General features: G+C 39.2%; 1 protein-coding gene across 7 annotated transcripts in view; it reads left to right on the forward strand.

Annotated features, from left to right (window-relative positions):
* Positions 1-2,992: 2,992 nt before the first annotated feature.
* MARCHF1 (membrane associated ring-CH-type finger 1) overlaps positions 2,993-25,194 on the forward strand; it is a gene marked incomplete at its 3' end in the record, with an annotated part of 840,798 nt that continues 818,596 nt past the window's right edge. For 3 of the 7 annotated variants that reach the window (XM_079920614.1, XM_079920602.1, XM_079920606.1), the window contains exon 1: positions 3,939-3,968. Coding sequence is in view for 1 of the 7 variants with exons in the window: in XM_079920607.1 (XP_079776733.1) it covers positions 3,738-3,747 (10 nt within the window). Of the gene's footprint in view, positions 3,748-3,836; positions 3,969-25,194 lie in introns of those variants that run through there. The other 4 variants (XM_079920607.1, XM_079920618.1, XM_079920608.1 and 1 more) reach the window with 4 other exon arrangements.

A 25,194-nucleotide genomic window follows, 5' to 3' on the forward strand; every position in this document is an offset into this window, starting at 1 on the left:
CCCTGTGATGTGTACCTTTTAACCTTTCCACAAATCTATTCAAATAATCCTTGTTAGCAGAGTTGCTGAACATGACCAATTATCAAAAAGGTGAGATAAAAGAGGATTTTGGAAAAATCTGTATACTAAAACTTTCTATTTAAAGAAGCTTGGTTATACATCTGTGCCCAGGGAATATTATTTTCTATGATAAAAAACGTATGGGTCCTTTGAGATACAATGTGTAAAATGATCTATTTTCCTTGTTAATATCCACAGTAGGGAGGGAAGTCTTTGTTTGGGTGGGTGACGGAGTTTGCCTTCTCAGGTCCACTAGTGGACTAACTATATAGAGAAGATAGTTGCTGAGGTAGTCTCTGTCTTTGTTTAAATTGTTAATGTTTTTTTTTCTTTTTTATTTCATTTCACAGTGATCTGTCTCCAAGTATAAAATCACTGCACCTTGCTTTCTGTCTGAAACTCTTTAAGGATACATTAGAAACTAAAATGTATTTGGTATCCTGAGATTCCTTTTCTTTGTAAATAACTTTGGAAGCATTTCATTAACAGGGATAATGGAAATAAATTTTGTGATGGATTTAGTAACTGATGGCAAAGTTCACAAAGGCATATTGTCCACCTCACTAAATAGGATACGTATATAGAAAATCATCATGCTTTTACTTTTTCAGAGGAAAAATTATCTAAAAGTTGCTAGTGTACCATTATGAGGGCAGGCTTTATGTGTTTAGGCTGATATAATAAAATCTTAACTTTGACTAGTTACTGGTTTAGTTGCCTGGACAACTTTTGTAACCCCGTTAGGTATCTGTTTCCTCATCTTCAAGAGAGGCTAATAAGACATTCATGTCATGGGGCAATTTTAACGATCAAAGGGGCATATGCATGTAAGCATTTAGCACAGAATTTGACATATAATAAGGGCTTAATAATATTAGTTTTGCTTATTATGCATTAACAAATTCGTATCTATGAAAGCTTGTTTCAAAATGTCACTAGCTATTAATGAGTCTATTAATTAGGATAAAACCAGAGTGTAAAAATTTTACATTTCAGGAAATCCACAAGGGAAAATTCTAAAATGTGTTTATTTCTCCCCTGAACAGTCATTGTTTTTGTGAAGAGAATCATGTATCAATATGAAAATAGTGCAGCCAAGCATCAATAAATGAGGCAAAGTTAATATTTCCCCTCTGAATCTTCAGTTTCAACGTTTAATATATTCACCATTTAAATGAAATTCTAACGTAAGGTTTATAAGATATGACTTCAGATGTAATTTTTTTCTAAGAATTGTGATACTTTTTTCAAGGTAAAAATTGGATGTTTTATCTTAGTTATTTATAGCCATCCATTTGGATAAAAATATCTTAAAATATTCAAACAGCATGACTTAAAAAATTATAAGTAAAGAAAAAAGCATGTTTAGAAGTGGGAAATGTCAGTGACAGAGGCAAGGATCTTGGTAGGTTAACACACAGAGAAAAAGTTCTAGTAGAGATATAGTCAATTCACTTTGCTAAGATCAAGGGCCAGAGCGAAGACCACAGCACAGTCATTTTAATTCTCAAAGAAGGCCAGAATTATATAACTGGAGACTTTCCCATAGGACCAAATAAATGAACACATATGAATGCATTTCATTTTTCTTAAAGTAAGAGATAGAGGTTTTGCTTTAACCCTTTAGAGCAGTGATAAAAAAATAAAAGTTGAGGGACACATTTTCTGATCATTTTGGTTATTTGTCTCAGTTTCCCAGATCTGCTAAGTCCCTATGACCTTCTTGTCTCTACACTTGTGTCTTAGTCCAGAGAACGGTGAAGAACGTCAAGATAAACTGAGGCAATGAAGACAGATGGGGATCAGAGAAGCAATCTAGGAAGGAAGGTTTACAACTTGACCTTCTGATATACTTAGAACAGCATCATTAGCAGTTCTAATTACCTTCTTTCAAGCAATTAGATCGTTCTTCTATTCTCCAAGACGGTATTGCTTACATTACCAAATTCTTACCTCTCTTAGTTTTTTCTATCTAGTTTATTTCCTAGTTGCCCTGAATTTTAAAATCTTCATTATTTTGCTATTTAAAAATACTTGTTTCTAAAAGTTGTTTGTGCATTTTATACGTCCTTTTGTTCTTTGATTTGAAGGAAAGAATGCCATTATCCTTAAAAGTTTATTTTAATCTAAAAAAAGTAAGAGTTGTTAACGAGGATGTTAAAATACATATTTCTAATATATATATAAATGATACCCAAAATATTTTAACTTGAAAATAAATAAATGCAAGTTAACACTTATAGATTTCCTGCATTATTTGCAAACTACGTACTTCATGGCCTTTTTGATATATTTTTTAAAAAATAATTTCTGATCTTGCTTTCAAACAGTGTATTAACTTTTCTTAAGGAAAGTCCCAGTGAATTTCACAATTTCATAATTCATAACAACAGCTGTTGAATACAGCACATAGCCTTCAGGTTGTTATTCTATTGAGTCCTCCGCCTTGTATTTACAAAGATTAAGGACTTCCTCATTGTACCCATATTTACAATAAATGCTGTTCCTAGTCTCTCCTTCTAAAGGATGATGGTGGATGAACCCGCAGGCAGAGGCCCATGGCTCAGGACAGTCTGCCTCACTGGCACTGGCTGTTGGTGGTCTCCTCTGCAACCTTGGTTTCTTCCAGGGGTGAGAGTGGTGGATAATCTTGAGGGTCTCGATAGACTCCCTGAAGTGCTGATTAATAAGAGCACAAACTCTCACTTGTCAGACCCTGTTCTCTGTACAGCCAGAGTTTTTAACATGAAGCTGCCCTAGATTGATGTAGGGCTGGGTCTCAGTTCTGGCTGGCGCGCGCGCGTGCGTGTGTGTGTGTGTGTGTGTGTGTGTGTGTGTGTGTCCCTTAATACAGGGAAATCGTCAAAAGTACTGTTTGCTCACTCCTCTAATAAAACATTTATTGATTTTATAAAGAATGTTAGGTAAAAAGAATTGATATTACATCTTTCATGGCTCTTAATGAACCTCTTGTGATTTAAATGGTTTTACCAGCTAGGGCAGTCCCTGGGTGAGGCCACGAGGAAGTCACCTCAAGAGTGCCCAACAGTGGTGGGGAGGAAAGGAGCAACAAACTAAGACCGCGGGTGAATCTCTGCCATTAGCTTCTCTCTAGGGAGCCGAGGTTTTTCCGTGTTAGTTTCCTGGGTCATCGCGCCCCCCCAGTTTCCCAATGCTTTGTTTCAGATTCTTTCACCCATAAACAGGACACGCCTTTCTTCATCCTTTCAGCAGCTCGTCACTGAGGCTGCCGCCGGCCAGACAACCTAAACTCTCTCGCTGAGGTTGGGGCTCCGGTGTCCCGGGGATTCTGGTCATTCACCGGACCGGAACATAGGTGTCCGTCCGCGTGCTAGGGCACATGAGCTGCTGAGAAGCCAAAAAACTTTCTCCTCACCCTACGCATCTGCCGTCAGTCCAAGCACCGAGATAGGAATCTTCGCAGCGGCGACCGCACTCCTCCTCCTGGGCTCCACCCACTCTCGCCCTGTCCGCACTCACCCTCAGAGCCGCCGCGCGGCAGACCCCTCCCCGTACTGCCCTTGACTCCGGCGGCCCTGTCCGGGAGGGCTCCGGGTGCGCCTCGGGCTCCGTGCCGCCTCCGCCCGCGCTGCGTCCCCGCGTGCGCGCCGGCTTATCCAGTCTTTGAGCATGGCAGATTTCCGCCGGATGACATCATGGGAGCGAGTGAGTGCCGGCTCCGCCGGGGGGACGGAGGAGGGGAGGGGGGAGAGGAGGGGAGAGGCTGGGAAGCGGAGCCTGAGACGGTTGCCTGCCGCCGGCCGGCCGTCCGCCAGCCGGAGAGGAGCGCTCCGCCCGCTGCTGACAAAGGATGGGAGGATGCCTGCGCCCTGGGAGGCGGGCTCCGCGCAGCCGGGCGGCCGCCTGAGCGGCTTCTCCCTCCGCCGGTGAGTGACCGCGAAGACCCTCCAGGCAGCGCCGGTGGGAGCTCGCAGCCCCTCAGCCCGCTGTCCCGGAAGCCTGGGTCTCCGACCCGAGCGGGGCTCGGCGCGGCGCCCGCCCGGGAGCGCAGGCAGCAGGTGCCCGTGCCCGGTGGGTCCGCGCGGGAGCGGGAGCTCCGGGTCGGCGTCCGCGGGGCTGCTAGGACCCGCCTCCTCGGCGGCTGCCTGGGCGGTCGCCTCCGCCGTCCGCCGGCGCTCGCCCTGTGCGCCGGCCCTTTCTGGTGGGCCCCCCGGTGCGCGACCGCCGCTGACACCGGCTTCGTGCTAGTGCCCGACCGCGCCCCTCGGGCAGCGCGGAATCGATGCCAGTCCCTCGTGAAGCTCGAGTGCGGGCTTGAGGGGCTCAGACGCCGGTTCCCCGGGGAGGGCGCGCGCCGCGGGCCGCCGAGCGCAGCCTTTGTTTCGGGTGAGCGCCGGGGCGCTCAGCCCTGCGCGGGCTCTCGGCCTCTGTTGAGGGGGATCGCGTCCCGGCATCGCCCGCCCGGCGGGGATGCCGTCGTGTTCTTGCCGCCGTTGGGACTGAGACCTCAGCAGGGTCTTGCGCCCGAGGGTGAGTGTCGCAGTTGTCCAGGTGCAGAGCGAGCTTCTTAAGCTCCAGGAAGTGAAGTGACCGGTGGAGGCAGAAAGACGCCCAAGTTCTGTCCCCAGGTGATACGAGTGAAAGGGCAAACTTAGCGGGACTCCCTCGCGCTTTGTTTTCTGGTTTCCGAAGCGCTCTTCCTGAGGATTGTTTGTGACAGGTGGATGCAGTTAGAGGCACGTCCAGTATGTAGTTAGGGAGATCTACGTCTTCCTGGCAATCCCTTTTGTTATTCAGTAGTGGCGGAAGAGGTCCGCTTGCTAAATATTTTTGGGGTCGGAATCTGTTCTGTTACAGAGCTTTGTGGGCTGACCGAGGAAAGAGTGGGAACCTGCTGACGTCCTTTCGTTTAGAGTTGGGCTGCCTCTGAGAGCTGGAAGCCACGGTGCCCACACCCACGCCTCCTCGCTGCCTGGGGGTTCCACGCACCTTTTACCCGTGAATTTCTTCTGTTTGGGGAGAGTCCAATTTCCAGATCGTAGAGAAGTAGCGAAACCTATTGGAATATTTGATTTTAAAGTCATTTTATTTCCAAAAGAAACACTTGGTGGAAAAGGTGAAAGAAAGTGAAAGTTTGCCACTTTGGGGTTCAGTTACTTTGTTTTGGAGTTTCATCTACTGTCGTTGCCATGTAAGATATTTAAAATTTTGAGAGCTATTTTATATTCATGAATTTAGTGTATAATAAATTATCTCGGAGTATTAACGAGATTCTTGGTATACGAATTCGATATTCCAGCATCTAACATAGTACGAGGGTATAAGGAAGTAATCACAGTCATAATTCGGAGGGTCATTTTATTGCCTTTTTATTAAAAAAGATTTGCTGGTTTTCCTTTAGAATATTTCTTTTCCTTTAAAGACAGGCATTCCTAAGTAAACTTTTCCAGAACGGAAGCATCAAAGTGAATTTTTTTGATCAGTGCAAGCTCTTGTGATAAACTTGAGGTCTTTTCAGAACAGACTTGATAGAAAATTGTTGGAGTAAGAAATGGGGTGGAAGTGAAAAAGGAGCTAGGTGAGATTATAGAGGGAGGTTTTACTAAATATAAGCCGTGGAACAAAGATGGGTCTCAGAGGATGTCACATCAGTTTTGCTCATTGTGGCTTTTACATGCTGCTGTCTCTTTCTGGGGAGGATATAATTAAATGTTTGATTGTGTTGTGTTCTGTTGGCAGACCCGTGATATAACTAACCAAAGAGAGCCTATCTTTATCCAGAACTTCTGGGTTTGGAAGCAACATTTTCTCCCGTGATTCAGAAATAATTTTTACTTCATTATTTGTTTCCTGAGTTCGTATCAGAAAGGGCTCCACCAGTTTCTTCAAAAGTTTTCTCTCTTTGTAACTTTGTTGTGCTCATCTCTTTGTAGTAAAGCTTAAGGAGCTTTACATGAAGGTTCTTAGAGAGCCTGTTGCTCATACTGGCTGTTCTCCTTAAATATAGTAATACCAAAATCTCTTTGAAACTAGCCCAGTGAACGTACTGTTTACTGATGTGCTCATGTGATGATGTGCACCGGACATGATAATGTACATTTATGTAAAATATATAATCCTGATCTGACAGTCAGCCAGCAGAGATAAGCAGGAGGCATATGGTATTTGGCTCATGGTTTTGGGCAAATGATATTTCCTTTAACGATAAGATATTTTACTCCCTTTATATGGTGAATGAAAATGTCCATTAAGGCAGCAGGTTATACTTTATGTCTGAAATCTCTTATTTCAAAAATATTTATCCAAGCAGGTAAAAATGCTCTGATGCTTCACTACACACACACTGGAATATGTGAGGAAAGTCCTCAGATAGTGTAAGCCTCTTAGAAATCTATATTGTTTAATATATTTGATAGGCAGTACAAAATTATTTTAAAAAATATATGAAGTAATATTTTCATAATGTTCTTTAACATATTTCACAAATATCTTGGCTATTTTGTTACACAAGGACTCTGAATTGGGAAAAATGAGAGGAAGAAGAGGAAGTTGTAAGACAAAAACACAGCTATAGTATGTTGCCCAGAGTAGGCAACAGTGATGTTTCAAGGTCATGGAAAAGGACCACTATGTCAGAAGACTGGAAGATTTCCAAGAAAAGATTATGTATGAGGATTAAGTCTATACTATTTGGTGGCCTCTTGGTTTGTTGTTTCAATTGTCTGATTTGAACAGGTAATGTAGGATTTCTGTGATACAGTAGAAGTCTCTTCACCTTCCTTGAGGCTAAATTAAATCTTGAACCCAATCAGAAGTTTGTTTTATGGTATTTTCTGTAGTGTAATTCAAATTCTAGCTTAAGGATGCTTTATGGCTCACAAAGCATCATGACTTTAACTTTTGTGTAGGCCTTGGATATTGAAGTTGTTTAGTAGAAGCCTTTTGGCTGAAAGGTTTTGGCATTTCAGCCTTTTCTTGGAATTATAATTTAAGAGTGAAAACCAACAATATGGAATTGTTGAAAATATTCAGGAGTGTGATGACATTTATAGGGGTAAGGTAATTTTGCCAGTGCAGTTTTTAAAAAATAAAATTTTTAAAAAATGGAGAAAAAATCCTCATAAGCTAAAGTTATCCCCTTTTTATGTATTGGACACATTTTGCAACTTAATGGACTCCTTTGATATTATTAATCCATTTTCTACTTCCCAGTGTAAGAATGTTGAGCACTGGGTAAGAGAAATGTGTTCTAGCTTTGACTTTGTCATCTAATTGAGGACAAGTCTCTGAACTTCTTGGATAACACTTTCATTTTACATAAAATAAAGATAGTATCTGCTCTGCCTTACTCACAGGGAGTGGTGTATAGTAAATGAGCTAATGTGCAAAAGTGACTTTAAAAATAGAGGAAGAACTATCTAAGAAATATTATTTATTAGTTAACTTTTAAACTTCAGGTATTTTCAGTTAAAGAAGTAAATTTATATAAAGGTGAATTTGGTTTGTGATTTCTACTTTAAACGTCTGGTATTTTTAATTAGTGGCATTCTTGACAACTCATTTATTAGAATCTTAATAAAAATTGTTAAGTAGGCTGTTATATATCTTTATTATTGCAACTTTCCTGGCAACAAATTCTCTCATTTTTGTGTGTGTGTGTCTGAAAATATTTTTATACAGCCTTTATTTTTAAAGAATATTTAAGCTGGGTATAAAACTTTTATTTGGCAGTTGTTTTCTTTCAACACTTTACCTTGTTATTCTTTTGACTCTGGCTTCCATCAGACCTCTCAATCTTGTTGTTGCTTTAAAGATAATGGGTCTTTGTCTCTGGCTGACTTTAAAATTTTCATTTTTTTTTTTTTCACTTTTACTATGATGCGCCTGGATATGATTTTCTTTTGGTTTAACTTCCTTGGAGTTTGCAGAACTTCTTGAATTTGTGGGTTGATGTCTCTCATCAAATGAAATTCGTAGTGCATTGTTTTTTTTTTTTTTTTTTTGCGGTATGCGGGCCTCTCACTGTTGTGGCCTCTCCCGTTGCAGAGCACAGGCTCTGGGCGCGCAGGCTCAGTGGCCATGGCTCATGGGCCTAGCCGCTCCGCGGCATGTGGGATCTTCCCGGACCGGGGCACGAAGCCGTGTCCCCTGCATCGGCAGGCGGACTCTTAACCACTGCGCCAGGGAAGCCCCGTAGTGCATTCTTGATACTCTACTCCATTCTCTTTTCTTTTTCTGAGATCTCAATTATATGTTTAATACATTGTTTCACTGTGCCCAGCCTGGCTCTTATACTTATTTCACTACTTTCCACTCTTCATTTCTCTCTATGCTTATTTGGAAATTTTTCTTTGACCTTTTCTTCCAGTTTACTAATCATCACCTACACTATGCCTATTATGCTCTCAGGCTCATCTATGGGTTATTACTCTAATTATTGTATTTTTTTCCAGTTTTCAAATGTGTATTTCATTCTTTTCTATGGATACCAATTTATCTGTTTTCTCCATCTTTTCCTGTTACTTTGCCCATGCTAATCAAAATTACTTTAAAGTTTTTTATGCTAATGCCAATAACTGGATTACTGTGAGCTTCTTTTCAGTGTCTCTCTTTACTCTTGATTTTAGTAATTGTGTATAAAAATTGTAGAGGCTCCAGGCAAATTCATCCAAGACTAAAGAGTTGTCAGCATTTCTTCTGCTAAGCAGATAAAATGGAGTGGTGGACAGTCATTGTAATCCAGTGGGTGACAGAGCTAACTCCAGTGCAGATGGACTTCATCCCCTGCAGGGTTACGTAGCTGCCAAGGCACGGACATCCAGAGCCTGCCACGGGTGCGTTCACAAATACTAAACACAGTCAGGGCAGGTGTGTTTAGAGAATCCTGCTCTTCTTTTCAGAAGCTTTCTTCTTACTGTCTTAGCCTCTAATCATACATGCAACATCATACGAGCATGTGGGTAAAACCAGGCATGTGCCAGTTTGGTGCTTCATCATTTGTTTCTCACTGGGATCTTGGCCTGTCCTATATCTAATCTTTTATCTTTCACCCTCAAAGCAAAAATTTCTTCTGGATTCTCTATCCCATCTCAGTAGTCCTTTGCTCAGGCAAAGCCCATATTCTCAACCTTTTGCCATGTGTTTAGAATGACAAATGCCCCTGTTCTCCATTCCAGGGGAGAAAAGCACCCTCAACAATTCAGTTTACTTCTTCAGTGCTTCCTTTATCTGGAGTCTTGAAGCCTCTAGTCTTGGCTTCTTCAGAAGATCTTCAATAGTTTTTAACAAATTTTTTTCTTATATCTGGCTTTTCTAGTTGTTCCAGGTGGTAATGTTGGTCACTGCGAGTTACTTCACCTTAACTTTCAGCTGAAGTGAGTCATCACTTTTCACTGAGTACAAAATAGATGTGTAGAGATGCAAGATCATTACTTTGTGATAAAGCTGGAGTTAGTAATCTCAGTAATCTCAGCCTTATGGGCTCCTAGGCAATACAGCTAACTCCAAACCCATTTGATTTAAAAAAGTATTGTCGGGCTTCCCTGGTGGCGCAGTGGTTGAGAGTCCGCCTGCCGATGCAGGGGACGCGGGTTCGTGCCCCGGTCCGGGAAGATCCCACATGCCGCGGAGCGGCTGGGCCCGTGAGCCATGGCCGCTGAGCCTGCGCGTCCGGAGCCTGTGCTCGGCAACGGGAGAGGCCACAACAGTGAGAGCCCCGCGTAAGGCAAAAAAAAAAAAAAAAGTGTTGTCATAAAAAGAGGTCAGATTCTACTAATTATATATTATAATTATACTGTAGTCACATTTTGTACAATATGATTTGGAAGCAGTTTGACTATTTCCTTTTTGAGATAGAATTTAGCAACAGTGAAAGACAATGATTCAAATAGGTAGTAAATGTACATTCACGGTAAGTAAACACAATAAATTGGCGAAACTTCTTCCTCTTAGGAGTGATACACACACACACACACACACACACACACACGTGTGTATAAAAAATAACAGTCCTTTCTGAACATAAGCACCCCATGATTTAGGACTCATCTTAATTTACAAATAAATTCTACATAAAAGGAATGAATAATGTGGGAAGTCTAGAGCCTCGTTCTTTGTAGAAACAACTGTCTTTTGTTTTTCAAATTGTTACTCTGGAAAGCAAAGATACAGACTGATAGCTTGTCATATGCATGTAATAGAGTTAACAAGTTAATAGTATAGCAAGTTTTTTCTTATTGGTATATCGATGAAACTCAGAATATATTTCTTCCAGAAGAAATGTTGCAAATGATGGTCAGTTGCTTTAGAAATAATGTCTTTAACAATATACTTAAAGCATGACCTAATTTAACTATACTTCTATGGATTAGCCTAGAAGTTTTATTGAATCTGTCTGTGGATGGATGGATACTCAAGGTGAACTAAAATATGTAATGCTATTTCTAAGTGATTATATATTCTAGTAGGTAACATGTAAGAAACCACTGAAGTTTTGGGACACAATCAGGTGGAAATTGGAGAATGCCCAGAATGAACTCTTTTTCTGCCTTCTATTCAGTGTCCCAAGGTCCATCAGGAAACTGAATAATGCTTGGTGGGAGCGATAAAGCAGGCACTGTGGAGTTGCTGGCTCGCTATTTGGGGCTGACACTCTGAAGGTCAGAGCTTTGATTCTCACAGGCATATCACATGCCTCTTGGGCCCTTCCTGGCCTCCCTTCAGCCTCACTTCTGATTCTGTCTGTGACTGTGGCAGACATTGTAAGAAGGCTGTGACTCAGTTGTGTTGACTTTGCCCCTTAAGCTTGTGCTGAGAACTTTTCCTTTCTGGTCTGTGATTTACCAGCATGTCTTACCCCTGCCCCTGGAAGTGCAGTGCAGCCTAGAAGTGGGAAGAGTGAGACAAGTGGGCAGTTCTGAGAGACTTTCTATGGGGCCTCAGAAGGTCCAGGTTGGGTGGAACCTCAGATGGCCATGATCATGACCCAGCTCCATACACCCGTAGTGGCTTTTATTCTGTGCCTGTTTCACTTTACCTGGGGCTTCTTTCTTATTCTCTGATATCACCTTATACTATTTGCACATAAATTTTTATTTCAGCCACTGCTTTTGAAGGAAGCTTGGCTTGAAATATGTGGTAAATTAGCTTCTCTTTAGAGGAAAATGAAAAACAAGCAAAAAAAAAAGAAAAAGAATCAGGACTAAATCCTAAGCCACATCCATTTACAATGCGAGAAAAGTGATAAGGAAGAAGTAAAACAACATATTTCTCAAAGGTATTTTATTTACAAAGTCATCATTTTCCAAGTCACCAAATGGGGCCATTTAAATAATTCTTTTAGTAACTATGAGATCACCTGTTGACTTAATGATTAATTTCCCTCCTTCCCTTCTTTTCTACTTCCTTTTAATATATATTTACTGGTGATCCACTCTACATCCTGTACTCAGCTGGGTCCTGGTGATATGATGATTGAAAAATGTGGCATGATTCCTGCCTCTTTGGAGAGTTTTATTTTGTGAAATTAATTGAACACTCAGACAAGCAGATTGCACCTATGGGAGAGTGAATGCATTGAAGGACAGGTACACACTGATTAGAAAGCCGGTTACAGGGGAGTTTGACTTAGTTCAGCTATTATAGGAGGGGTCTGGCCAAGCCTTCTTGAGGAGGGGACACTTGAGCTGACAGCAGAAGGGTGAGAGCTAGTTAATCAGGCAGCTAGAGGAGGAAAGAGTCTTCTAACAGAGGGACAAATGGACTGTGCTCAGGGCCCTGTTGTTGGGGGAAGTTTGACAGTTTTGAAGGAGTCGTAGGCAGCCTGAAGGAGGGAGTGTGAAATGGTTGAGGAGATGTGCCACATATGAGGGGCTGTCCCAGAACGTTCCAGATGTCGACGACTGAAGTGTGTGTGCATGTGTGTGTGTAACTGTGTTTGTGTGTGATGGTGGCAGTAAGGAGGGGCCTCATAAATAAATGAGAGGCTGTAGTAGCAAAAAAGAAATATGCGAGGCATCTGGGGAGAACGCTGTATTATATATAGATTAACAAATAGTAAAAGTTATGAATATTTGAAAAATGTGAGAATTGTAGAAACGGATCATTCTAAATTAGTGCATTTCTAAAAAAAGTTGGAAAAAAAAGGGAGTGAGATATTCATTTATTTGTTGCTCTATTTATTTGTCCTAGCTCATGAGATCTTAAAAACTGTATAAAAGGCTTTTTAAGTTCTATGTATCTAAGTAGTTTTACATTGCTATAAAATTTATGTACCTTTACTAGTTATCTGTCGATTTGTAGGGTGGTAGAACTGTAGGTAGACTTTTCAACAAAAATTTTACATACGGTTGCTTTTAACAGTGTAACATAGAAGGCATCTACACAGATGTACTGCAGCACGGTGCCTGGCCACATTTAATTACCCAGTCCCAAGTCACTTCCTGCACTGAGATTTTAATAAAGTTAAATTGCCTATGTACCCACATAAGTTTGGAAGTTTGGATTCTGGTTCTGCTAATTTCTCTCTAATTTAAAATTCAAGGGACTAGAGACAAATTATTTTCCACTTAGAACCATATTTCCTTTGATATGTCTCAGGAATTTTGCCTTAATACAATCCAAAGTTATATTCCAGACACAGTGTGAAATGACCCTTTAAGATTTAGCATAATATATATAACAGCTCTTGCTAGTTATTCTCTCTTCTTGATGAGATAACTTGGTTTATTTTTGTGTTACTTTTAAACTTAATCTTTTATGAAATCTCTTAATCTTGTATGTCTCATTTTTAAAAGTTTATTAAATAAATGGATATACAAATATTGCTTTAGCAAGCACAACATGAAAGAAGGATTTGTTCCAGAGAATTAGACAGAAATGGAGGAATTAATTGGACAGATTATTAAGATATTGAATAACAAGTATAAAAGCTAAAGTCTGGGACTCTTTGATTTGTTCCTTATGATGGTGGAGGATAAGCACCCCTAGGCTCAGAAAAACAAACTTAGAAAAATCCCTTCCCCTATTTTTTGTAGACCAAAAGTAAGAACACAAGTCTTAAAAGCAATGACAATAGATATTATTTTCATGGACTTTTGTTTTGGGGATGAACCATAGTTGTCAACTTACAGAAATTGTTAAAAATGATGCAAAAAGTGTTAAATTTTTTTTTATCACATATTTCCCAGTAACCCAAAAAGCCCAAAACTATATTTTGGGGACATGTTAAAGGGATCTTAGTATTTGAAGTCTAATTACAATAAACTGTTTTCCTTTAAACAATGAAAGGAAGTATTTCAAAATATTGGTATTAGTCATAGGAGTATGGTTAGTTGATTTCCTACTTTTTATTTTCCAAATAACTTTTCAATAAGTGTGATTTATTTTCATAATAAAAATGTAAATAAATACTTCTTGAATGGAAAAAATGAATACCTGAAGCAAACTTCAAAGTGATAACCTCTGTTAAACTTGAAGGGTTCTTTTTGTGGGTGTTTGTTATTTTTTTAATACTTTTCTGCATGATATATATATATTTTGTGATAAAATTAATCATAGAGAAAAAATGATGTGAAAGGAATCTTCTATTTCATGCTAAGTTACCCTCTATGGTGATACATCTAGTGCAAAAATTATTTGAATAATGTGCCTCTCAACAGTGTAAGAGACAACATATGTTTGGCTTTTTCTTACTGGGATCCAAAATTATGTTTGTTTCAAATGAATTGTTTTAAGGAAATTGTTGGTTATCCTAACTTGTCCTAATAAGTAAGAGAACAATTTAATATTGCCAAATTTTATGTGTTTTCGTGAAGAGCAAAGACTTCTCCACATTTTTTGCCTTCTGTTTTTTTTTTTTTTATGGTGGTAACAGTTGTGTGGATTACACACTCTGAACTCACAAGCCCCTTAGCCCTGATTGGGGTCCTACTCAGCAGCTGTGGTGTAATTTGATCATGTGCACTTCACCATGTGGGTGATAGGAGTGTCCATGCTTTTAGACATGCAGTACTTTTACATTAGTTATTCCTCGATGAGTGAAAAATTATTATACTTTACTTAGGTTAATATTTGTTATATAAAGAAAATTTGAAAATTGTTTTAAACAGAAAGACTCAGTATCCCTATTAGAGGAATGGTATACAGTGGTAGTCGGAAAAAGCTCAGACTCTTAAGTCATTGAAATCCCCACTCATTAGTGAGGTACACTAATCAAATTGCTTAACATGTTTGAATGTTGGCTTCCTTATCTGCAAAACATGGATAATAGGGCTTCCCTGGTGGCGCAGTGGTTGAGAGTCCGCCTGCCGATGCAGGGGACGCGGGTTCGTGCCCCGGTCCGGGAGGATCCCACATGCCGCGGAGCGCCTGGGCCCGTGAGCCATGGCTGCTGAGCCTGCGCGTCCGGAGCCTGTGTTCGGCAATGGGAGAGGCCACAACAGTGAGAGGCCCGCGTACCGCAAAAAAAACCCCAAAAAACAAAAACCAGAAAAAACCATGGATAATAGTACCTTCCTACTAGGGTTGTTATGAAGATCAAAGGTAGTAAGGAAATTCCCTAATAAATAGTAGGTATTTAATAAAAGTAGTTCATACCATTATTAAAACTAGTATTAGATACTCTCTATGTTGTCTTGGTACTTTTTAGGTGTGGATGAAATTTAAAGATTTAGTTGCATGAGAAACTAAGAAAGTTGGCAACAACTACCACTACCACCTCCAAATGAATTAATTAATGCATGTATTCATAATTGGTATCAATTTACAGTGAGTGCTTTTATTTTTCATTTTTTCTCTTTATTTTTAAAACTTTCAATGATGAGAGCATAACACTTTGATAATAGCAATATGAAGGAAACTTTATTTGCAAGATGGATTATTTACTTAATTATTAGTTTGTGAATCATAGACAACAAACATTCAATCTGATATCCAAGGGTATTGTTACTATATCATAGTAGGATAATAAACATAATGCAAAAGAAAAGAACAAATGTGGATTTTTTCAATGGTTTTGTAGCTATAAAACTACAGGGTAAAACAGGCTTGTTGTAAAAAGTTTAAACAATATGGGAATATCTTAGTAAAAAGTGAAAGGCCCTCTTTAATTCCCTCCAAACTCAAATGTATTGACTTTCTTCCTGAGATGTAGCCAAAATATAGACATTTTATGCTCGTATATATCCTATATATTTATGCTCAGCTGTATTAGAACACACACCTTTTACTAAACATGTATTGGGCTGTGCCTTATCTTTTTATCGTATCTCTTGGATATCTTACTAGTATAGTCTACAAATTGTATGACATTACGTTTCTGGGAGTATTCAGCGATTTAATTTCTAGAAAAACTCTTGCATGTGGGCACAAAGAGACATGAGTTTATGAGAGTATCTTTGTATTAATTTAAAAATTCTAAAAATCATCAATTATGCTATCTCGATGCAACTGAATACTATATAGAAGTTAAATGAATGACCTAAAATTTACATGTCGAGGTAGATAAAGCTGTAAAATTTAGCTTGAGTGAAAAAGAAGGTTGTAAAAGATAATTATAATGTTATATCACGTTCACAATTTTACATACAAAAATGTAATTCTATATATTAGTTACAGATACTTAAACATGTAGTAGAATTGTGAAAATGTGGTCACAGTGTTGAGAGAGCAGTTTCTATTTTCAGTAGATCCTCATAGACCTATCTGTCCTCACAGATATTACAAAGTCTCTCTCCATAATGGTTGTAGAAGTTTACATGCCCTACAGCAATGTATGGAGTATTATCAGACTTCTTATTTTTTGCATGTACATGTTTATACATGTTGATGTTTTATTTTCTTTTATCTGATTGGTACTGTTGAGCATCTCTTTATATTTATAAGGACTTTTTAATTCTTCTCTTTTGTAAATGGTTTTTCAAATACTTTGTTCTTCTTACTCCTCAGTTTGGATTTTTAAAATTTGTACATTGTGAGCACTAACATTTTATCATTTATATGCGTTGAAAATATTTTCTGGCAGATGGCCCTTTAAAAAAATTTTTTATTACAATATTTATTCTATAGAGCTTTCGAAATTTTATTACTCTCAGTTTTATTATTAATTTCCTTTATAAATTTTGGTTTTACTTGTTCAAGTAGTCTTTTCTTGGGGATTATAAAGATATCCCCTAGTTTCCTCCTGAAGCTTTAACTACGTTTTGCACTAAAGTCTCTAGCGTAGTTGGAAGTTGGAATTCATTTTTGTTGTTATTTTGAAGTACAAACCCACACTCTCCTCCCCCTTGCAGCCCATGTGCACAGCCAGTTGTCCTAGTTTAATTTTTCTCATTGATTTGTAAGGCTAACTTATAGGTTTGTTCTGGATTCTCTCTTCTGTTCCATTGACCTGTTTGTCTAATCTCATGCGAATTCAAAACTTAATTCCTTAATCCTTTAGCCATGAAGAAGGCCAGTCCTTATGAAACTGAGTGTAGTTATCAGTTAGCCGTTAATAAATAATAAACTGTAACCTGTTTGCACTAATCAGCCCCTTGATAATTGTTTTTATAAAAACTCGCATGCCTTCCACATGTCACGTAGCCCAGGGGTCCCCAACCTTTTGGGCACCAGGGCCTGGTTTCGTGGAAGGCGGTTTTTCCACGCACGGGGCTGGGGGAATGGGTCAGGCGGTCACGAGAGCGATGGGGGGCGAGGGGGGGGACGGCAGACGAAGCTTCGCTAGCTCTCCGGCTGCTCCCCTCATTCTGTGAGGCCGGGGCACCGGGGACCCCTGATGTAGCCTAAACAACAAGATGTTTGCCCAGGTTTTTTTTAGGAACTGGGAATCCGCTGTGTCCACTTCGAGCTTGAGCCTGTTAAGAACATGAACCCTGCAAATGGGCTCGCGCCAGGGTCCGCTTGTGACCTTTTGACGTCAGAGGGCCCCAAACTCCACCCTCAGAGCATGCGGATGCTGATTTCTGAGCCTGCCTCCCATGGAGAAGCCTGTAACTTAGTTACGTCTTCACAGAATGATTACCTCACCTTTTCCTTGTCTGCAGTTACCTTTCCCTGTGCCTGAGCTTTATCCCATAAATAACCCGAGCCCCTCACCTTCGGGTAGGCAGATTTGAGATTTATTCTCCCATCTCACTTGGCTGCCTCGTGAATCCTCCCTTTCTTGGCTGCAAACAGACCTTAGCATCTCAGCATTGGGCTTGCTGCCTTTCAGGCAAATAAGCCTGGTTCAGTAACACTAATTCTTATGTTTGTTCATTGTCTTGGCTGCCCTTATAAACTTGTCCGTGTTAGTTTAGAGTCTGCCTGTTCAGTTCCATAAGGCATTCTGTGGGATGGATGTTCTTTGGTTGCTTCTTTTGACCATTTCTCCATGGAGCTGCATCCCTCGTGCTGCTTTGTCTTCTGACTAGTGGCTGAGTTTAGCCAGTGCGAGACAGCAGCAGGAGATTGGGGTGGAGAAGAGAGAGGTAAGGGAATTTACGTTTCAGGCCTCCTCGCTGGCCCTTAGCAGACGTGGCAGTGAATGCATACTTCTATGCCCGCAAGCCCTACACAGTAGTCCCCCGCCTTGTCCAGGATTCTGCTTTCAGTTACCGTGGTCAACCTCCGTCATAAAATATTACACGGAAAATTCCAGAAAAAAACAATTAATAAGATTTACGTATACGCCATTCTGAGTAGTGTGATGAAATCTTGTGCCTCCCTGCTCCATCCTGCCCAGGACGTGAATCATCCCTTTGTCCAGCGTATCTGCACTGAATACACTACCCGTCTGTTAGTGCTATAGGAAAAAACATAGTGTATAGGAAGTTCAATACTGGCTGAAGTTTCAGGCATCCACTGGGAGTTTTGGAGCATATCCAAGGTGGATAAAAGGAGGTTGCTGTGCTACAGAGCTTCAGTTCCATCTGGATTCTGTAACTCCATACCTTCCCTTTGTCCCATCAAGCGTGGGAGGTAGTGGTGGTTGTAGTAGCGAAGGGATAGAGAACAGCATCCTTTTTTTTTTTGCCACATGGCGTGGCACCTGGGATCTTAGTTCCCTGACCAGGGATCGAACCCGTGTCCCCTGCAGTGGAAGCGCGGAGTCTTTAACCACTGGACTGGAGCACCAGGGAAGTCCCAACAGCATCCTTCTTTTAACTACCATCACATCTCAGCACTTTGTCCCTTTGGTTGTGATATCTCTTTCCTTCAAGCTTCTGACATACACCCTGGTGGGATTGGAAGTGCATTTTGATCTTATAGTTTAATTTGAGAGAATTGTCATTTTTACGGTAGAGCCTTTTTTACCCATATATATGTTACACATCTCTATTTGTCGAGATGTGTGCTTCCATGTGTTATAAACTTTTTTTAAAATAAAGATCTGGCTTAGTTTTTTTTTCTGAGATTTATTCCCAGGATTATTATCATTTTTGTTATAATTGTAAATGAGATATTCATAAAGATATATGTTCTAAATGGTTATTGGTGATGGATATTGATTTTTACATGTTGACTTTCCATCCAGCAAACTTATTAAACTGTTTCATTTTTTTCTAATAGATTTTTTGGAGGTTCTCTTTTATAGACTAGGTAGATAATTATATTGTATCTTTATAATAAAAATAGTAATAACAATAATTACTAAAACTTACTAAGAACTAACTTTTCTGAAAGACAATACTTTAGTCGCTCATTTAATCTTCATTTCAATCCTATGATATAGATATTATTATCATGCATTTATACTTAAAATTTTTATTAAAAATATATATTTTTTCCAACTTTATTGAGATATAATTTACATATAACACTGTATAAGTTTAAGGTGTACAATGTGATAATTTAATACATGTATATACTGTGAAATGATATGTTTAGTTAACATATCAATCATCTCATATAGTTTATTTTGTGTGTGTGGTGAGACATTTAAGATCTACTCTCTTAGCAGGTTTCACATATGCAAGGCAGTATTATTAACTATAGTCGCCTCCTTGTACATTACGCCTCCAGGAGTTATTTAACTTACAACTGGAAGTTTCCACCCTTTTACCTTCTTCACCTATTTCCCCCAAACCCCAGCCCTTGGCAGCCATCATTCTACTCCCCGTTTACATGAGTTTGGGTTTTTAGATTCTACGTATAAACGAGATTGTGCAGCATCTGTTTCTCTGACCTATTTCACTTAGCATAATGTCCTTAAGTTTCAGTGTTACAAATGGCAGGATTTCCTTCTTTTTATGATAATGTTCCAAAATACACACATACACATGTATATTAACATATTAATATCACTCTCATGTTTTCTTTATCCATGCCATCTATCAGCATTTAGGTTGTTTCCATGTTTCCATGTCACGGCTATTATGAATAGTGCTGCAGTGAACATGGGGTCCAGATGTCCCTTTGAGATCGTGATTTCATTTCCTTTAGTTACATTCACAGAAGTGGAATTGCTGGATCCTATGGTAGTTCTATTTTCAATTTTTTGAGGAACCTACGTACTGTTTTACATAGTGGCTGCACAAGCTTACATTCCCACCAACAGTATACAAAGGCGTTCCCTTTTATCCACATCCTCACCAGCACTTGCTATCTCTTGTCTTTTTTGATAACAGCCATCCTAAGAAGTGTGAGGTAATATCTCATTGTGATTTTGGTTTGCATTTCCCTGATCAGTAGTGATGTTGAGCACCTTTTCATGTACCTATTGGCCATTTGTATGTCTTCTTTGGAAAAATATCTATTCAGGTTCTCTGTCCATTTTAAAAATTGGATTATTACTGTTTTTGTTGTTATTGAGTTACATGAGTTTCCTACATGTTTTGGAGAGTAGCCCCTTGTCAGATAGTTGGTTTGCAAGTATTTTTCCCATTCCATAGGTTGCCTTTCTGTAGGTTCATTTTATTATTTCTTTTGTTGTGCAGAATCTTTTTAGTTTAATGGTAGTCCCAGTGGTTAATTTATTTTTGCTTTTGTTAATTTATTTTGTATTTTTGGTGCCACATTTAAAATTTATTGCCAAGACCGATATCAAGAGCTTTCCCCCTGTGTTTTCTTCTAAGAGTTTTATGGTTTCAGATCTTGCATTTCAGTCTTTAATCCATTTTAAATTAATTTTTGTGAGTAATGTAAGATCTAGGGGTCCAATTTTACTAATCAAGAAAAAAAGAGAGGGGACTCAAAATCAGAAATAAAAGAGGAGACATTACAACTGATACCACAGAAATACTTCAGGGACATGAGACTACTATAAACAATTCTATGCCAGCAAATTGGACATTTCTACCAAATGATTATTGGTGTTAAAATTCAGAACAAAATATCTGGAAAAATAACATATATGGGTATATTAAAACAGTAACAGTATGAAAAAATGGGGTTATTTCTAGGAGTACAAAGAAAGTTTAATTTTTGAATACCTATTAATATAATTCATCCAATGAACATTTAAAGGATAAAATTGCCAGAAATTTTCAATAGTTGCTCAGGTGATTTTTGAAAATATACAAATACATTTCTGGTTAAAAACGATTAGTAAAACAATAGAAGAAAATTTTGTAGCATGTATGAATATATATCTAACTGGTTATAATTTCAGAATGCCTTCTGTGAAAGATTAGGAATAATACAAAAATCTCCACTATCACCATTATCATTTAGTATTTTTCTATGTGGTGGTCAAAAACTAAGAAAAATAAAATAAGCAGAAATTTGGACAGGAGTAGGCAGATTTATTATTTTTTGAAATCTGACTATCCCAGGGCATGGTAGTGGCTCCTGTGATCACTCTCCCTTCCTGTGGTGCCTGGGCCCTCTGAACAGTTGTCATTCTGTAACAAGCTTGTCTCTCTTTGGTAACTAGACTGCACCTGAAAGTACCGAAGAAATGATTATGAGATAATCATGGGACTTTGCTATAGCAAGTGATCTGAATTCGAGTACAAATGTTATGTGGTTGTAGTTAGTGATAACACAAACGATGAGGAAATTATTTTGAACTAACCTGCTCTCGAACACTTAGAAACAAATCATCCTAATTTTTTTTGCAAATGTAAATAACATGTACATTTAAATAAACATGTAAAATGTTTAAAATATAAAAAGATACACTGGGACTTCCCTGGTGGTCCAGTGGTAAAGAATCCGCCTTCCAATGCAGGGGACGCTGGTTCGATCCCTGGTCGGGGAACTAAGATCCCACATGCCGCGGGGCAACTAAGCCCATGTGCCACAACTACTGAGCTTGCTCACCTCAACTAGAGCCTGCGTGCCGCCAGTACTGAGCTCAAGCGCCTCAACTAGAGCCTGTGTGCCACAAACTACAGAGCCCACATGCCCTGGAGGCTGCACGCCACAACTACAGAGAAGCCCGCATGCAGCCACGAAAGATCCTGCATACCTCAACGAAGATCTCACGTGCCGTAACTGAGACCCAACGCAGCCAAAAATAAATAAATCTCTAAAAAAAAAGATATGTTAAAAAGTGTACTAAAATGTGTACTCTATGAATGCGATTATATAGATAACTGGCAAGTATTAGGCAAAACTGTAAATGTATTGTTACAATGATAAGTTTATGGTTGATTTTTTTTCCCTTTAAAAATGTACTTCATATTGTTAAATCATCTTTTTAATAAATTGCTTCCCCCAAATCATAGTATGTGTTATGTGGCCATGCAGAAGGGTCAGGCCTAGTCCTGTTGATATAAGACAGACCCTTGCCTCCTGTGAATTTGAACACATGCCACGTAAGAAAAAGAATCACACAATTTTAACCTACATTTATGGTATTATTTAATTTTCTAAGAGATTATATTCACATGCATTATTCAGTGTAGTTATAACTACAGTCTTTTACATGCTGGTCCTTCAGCTGAAGGTAAACTTTAGAAGAGCCAGGATTATATATCCTTAGAACCCACCCATATCCCGGCCACAGTTAATTATCAGGGACAAATTCAGTGGACTGTTTGTTGGGGTGGAGAACCCCTATGAAGTAGGCAGGAGAAGGATTATTCTTATTCTTATGAATGAGAAATTTGTTTAGAAAGGTTAATGATCTTGCCCTGGTAAACATTGGCAGAAAGTGTTCTTTTGTATTAAGAGCCCTGTTCTTGTGCTTGCTGGGTCGTCATCACTGATCTCACTGGACCACCTCCACACTCTCTATTCAACAGGAGAATCAGTGAGGTGGCATATGCTATAGACCCAGGGTATGCAATATAGGGAAACACTCACACATATGCCTCTTGATATTAATATAATTGCTAAATAATGAAATACAGGCAATTACATTGAATGCCAGTCTTGTTTACAGTTCAGTAGCTGGTTCGAAGTCATCACCTGATCATTTAAATTCTTTTAAGTCTCGAATAGCCCTGACTCAGCTTTTGTTCTTTCTTCCTCCAAAGTCTCATGCCCTGGAACGCTGGAGGTGAACTTTGGTGGCTTCTCTTCTGATGGGGTCCTGTGGATCCCTTTTAACTGCTGACATTATCCTCTTATCTGTGATCCTCTCTTAGTTTGCCAGCTACACAAGAGAAAATTTGCAAGTGTTTGTTTTGGGACCTTGGAATCCTCTTTCAAAAGATAAGAACTAGTTATATTTGCTTTAAGCTGTTTGTCAAATATTCAATGTTCAGATTTTCTCACTTCTCAGGGGAAAGAAAATTGGCCTGTCTTAAATATACCTGATTTCTGCCCTGTTTTTTTTTTTTAGATTCTGTCTATATTTAGTAAATTTTTTATTTTACATCATCTGGAAATGTCTTGTAGCATTTATTGGTTATGTAAAAGTTTGCCACATGTAAGTTTGAAACAGAATGGAACATGTTTTATGTTTTAATGGAGCATGTTTTATGTATACTAAATTGTTTTCTTATGGAATTTACTATTAATAAGTCTTTTTCTGCCTGGAGTATTGGATTGTTAGGGACTATGGCAGTTGTGTGTGCAACAAGAGTCTACGTACCCTAGTCAGTAATTTTTTTGTTGTTGTGAAAAATGATTCTAGCAATTACATTTTATAGAAACACATGTTTCCAGAAAAACAGTTGGAGCAAAAATGAGACAATCTGGTAGGACTGTAAGTAAAAGAAAATAAAATTTCAAAATAAGAATTGGAACAGAGGAACACCTATTTGTAGGTGATATTTGTAGATGAGTTTCTGTTTGTCTCTATTGTTCACAAAACTGTGTTAAATCTTGTTATGCAAACTCCCTGCCTTTTTATATCTTTTTTTTTTGTGGTACGCGGGCCTCTCACTGTTGTGGCCTCTCCCATTGCGGAGCACAGGCTCCGGACGCACAGGCTCAGCACGCGCAGGCTCAGCGACCATGGCTCACGGACCCAGCTGCTCCGCAGCATGTGGGATCTTCCTGGACCACGGCACGAACTCGCGTCCCCTGCATCGGCAGGCGAACTCTCAACCACTGCGCCACCAGGGAAGCCCTATATCTTTGATAGTATCTTCACCTGTCATACCTGACCAGCCTTTGATAAATCTCAGATAATTATTTAAATTTTAACTAGTGACAAAAGCACACCATTTGAACCTCAGTTGTGTTGGTTATTACTTTATGTTATAAAGGAACATTCCTGACCTCCTCAGGGTTATAAAAGGTGCCTGTTTTCCAGTCCAATTGTCTTAGGTGTCTGTGTGTCTATAAACTTTGGTGCAGGCCAGTGATGTAGGCAGAACTTCTTATGGCTCCTGTATGGCCCTGACCTTCATCCACATAAATCATATGCCCCTGGACTCATGTCCCTCAGACATTTACACTAACCAAAACAATTGTTCATTTAGATCCTTCTGGTGTGGAATACACCACTGTTTTCTTCCACTAGTTCAGAAAATAGAGAGTTGGCCGTTTGAAAACAAAATAGATCGTTCACATGTGTTTGAAGGATTACGTGTTTTAAAGGATGTGTATCTGTGTATTACACACATAACTGTCCATAGGTTTTATATAGTATTCATTGTTCCTTAGAAAATATTTTCTGTGTAAGTCAATTTCTTTGTTTGTTCACCCACTATGTTTTACTTCAATACCTGAGGCATACTTAAATTTAAACTGTGTATTTGGTGATAAAGCCCTTTGATGTTCACTGAGGGGAAAAACATGAAGAGTCAATCTTAGAATCCTACAAATGCTTAATGTACCCAGTGTGCTCCAAACATTTTGGATTTATGTTGGTACCTTTGGGGGATACTTTGTAGGGATACATGATTAGAATTGTTCGTGTTCATTTTTGTAATTGAAATTAAACTATGTGTTCTGTGGTTATTACAGTACAGTGTTAATGTATGTAATTTTGAAATCCATTCCAAAAGTTCATATCATTAAAGGCAAAGTTCTGCCTTAGTAAATTACCTTTTGAAATTGTCCATGTTTAAAAGTAAACCTCAGGTCTTCCCTGGTGGCGCAGTGGTTGAGAGTCCGCCTGCCGATGCAGGGGACGTGGGTTCGTGCCCTGGTCTGGGAAGATCCCACATGCCGCGGAGCCTGCACGTCCAGAGCCTGTGCTCCGCAACGGGAGAGGCCACAACAGTGAGAGGCCTGCGTACCACAAAAAAAAAAAAAAAAAAAAAAAAAAAGTAAATCTCAGAAAGGCATGACAAAGGTTAATGTTTGATTAATAAATTCTCATGGTGAAGTGTTCTTTCTGGTATATTCACCTCTCCCTACCCAAACCAGCTTCCTATAGTTGTAGTGAAATACAGGCAGAGTTCATAGTAGCATGAATGTCTAAAAAACTGAGAGAAGGATATACAAATATTGAATCATTATGTTGTACACCTGAAACTAATATGTTGTTCTATGTCAATTATATCTTAGCAAAAACAACTAGAGAGTGATTACAGAGGCAGAGCTCAAGAAAGAGGAGAGAGGGAAACTGACTCTGTTTTCAGATAAGTAGCACTTGCAGTAAACACTGCAGATTTTGTATTGTCCATAATGGAGGGATACAAATCCCCTTATGGATTTATACTGTACCAGTCCGTGTAATAGTAAATTAGGAAGTGTGACAACAGTTGCAGAGAAAGGAGGAGGGTGGCTGATGAAGGATTTAATTTAATTTGAACTTTAAATAACTGTAAACAAAGAGAATAAGAATTCTTGTAATGAGTACCAAAGGTTTGCTGTAAGGAAGTAGCT

The sequence above is a fragment of the Stenella coeruleoalba genome (assembly GCF_951394435.1).
Source record: "Stenella coeruleoalba genome assembly, chromosome: 4".
NCBI classification, from domain to species: Eukaryota; Metazoa; Chordata; class Mammalia; order Artiodactyla; family Delphinidae; genus Stenella; species Stenella coeruleoalba.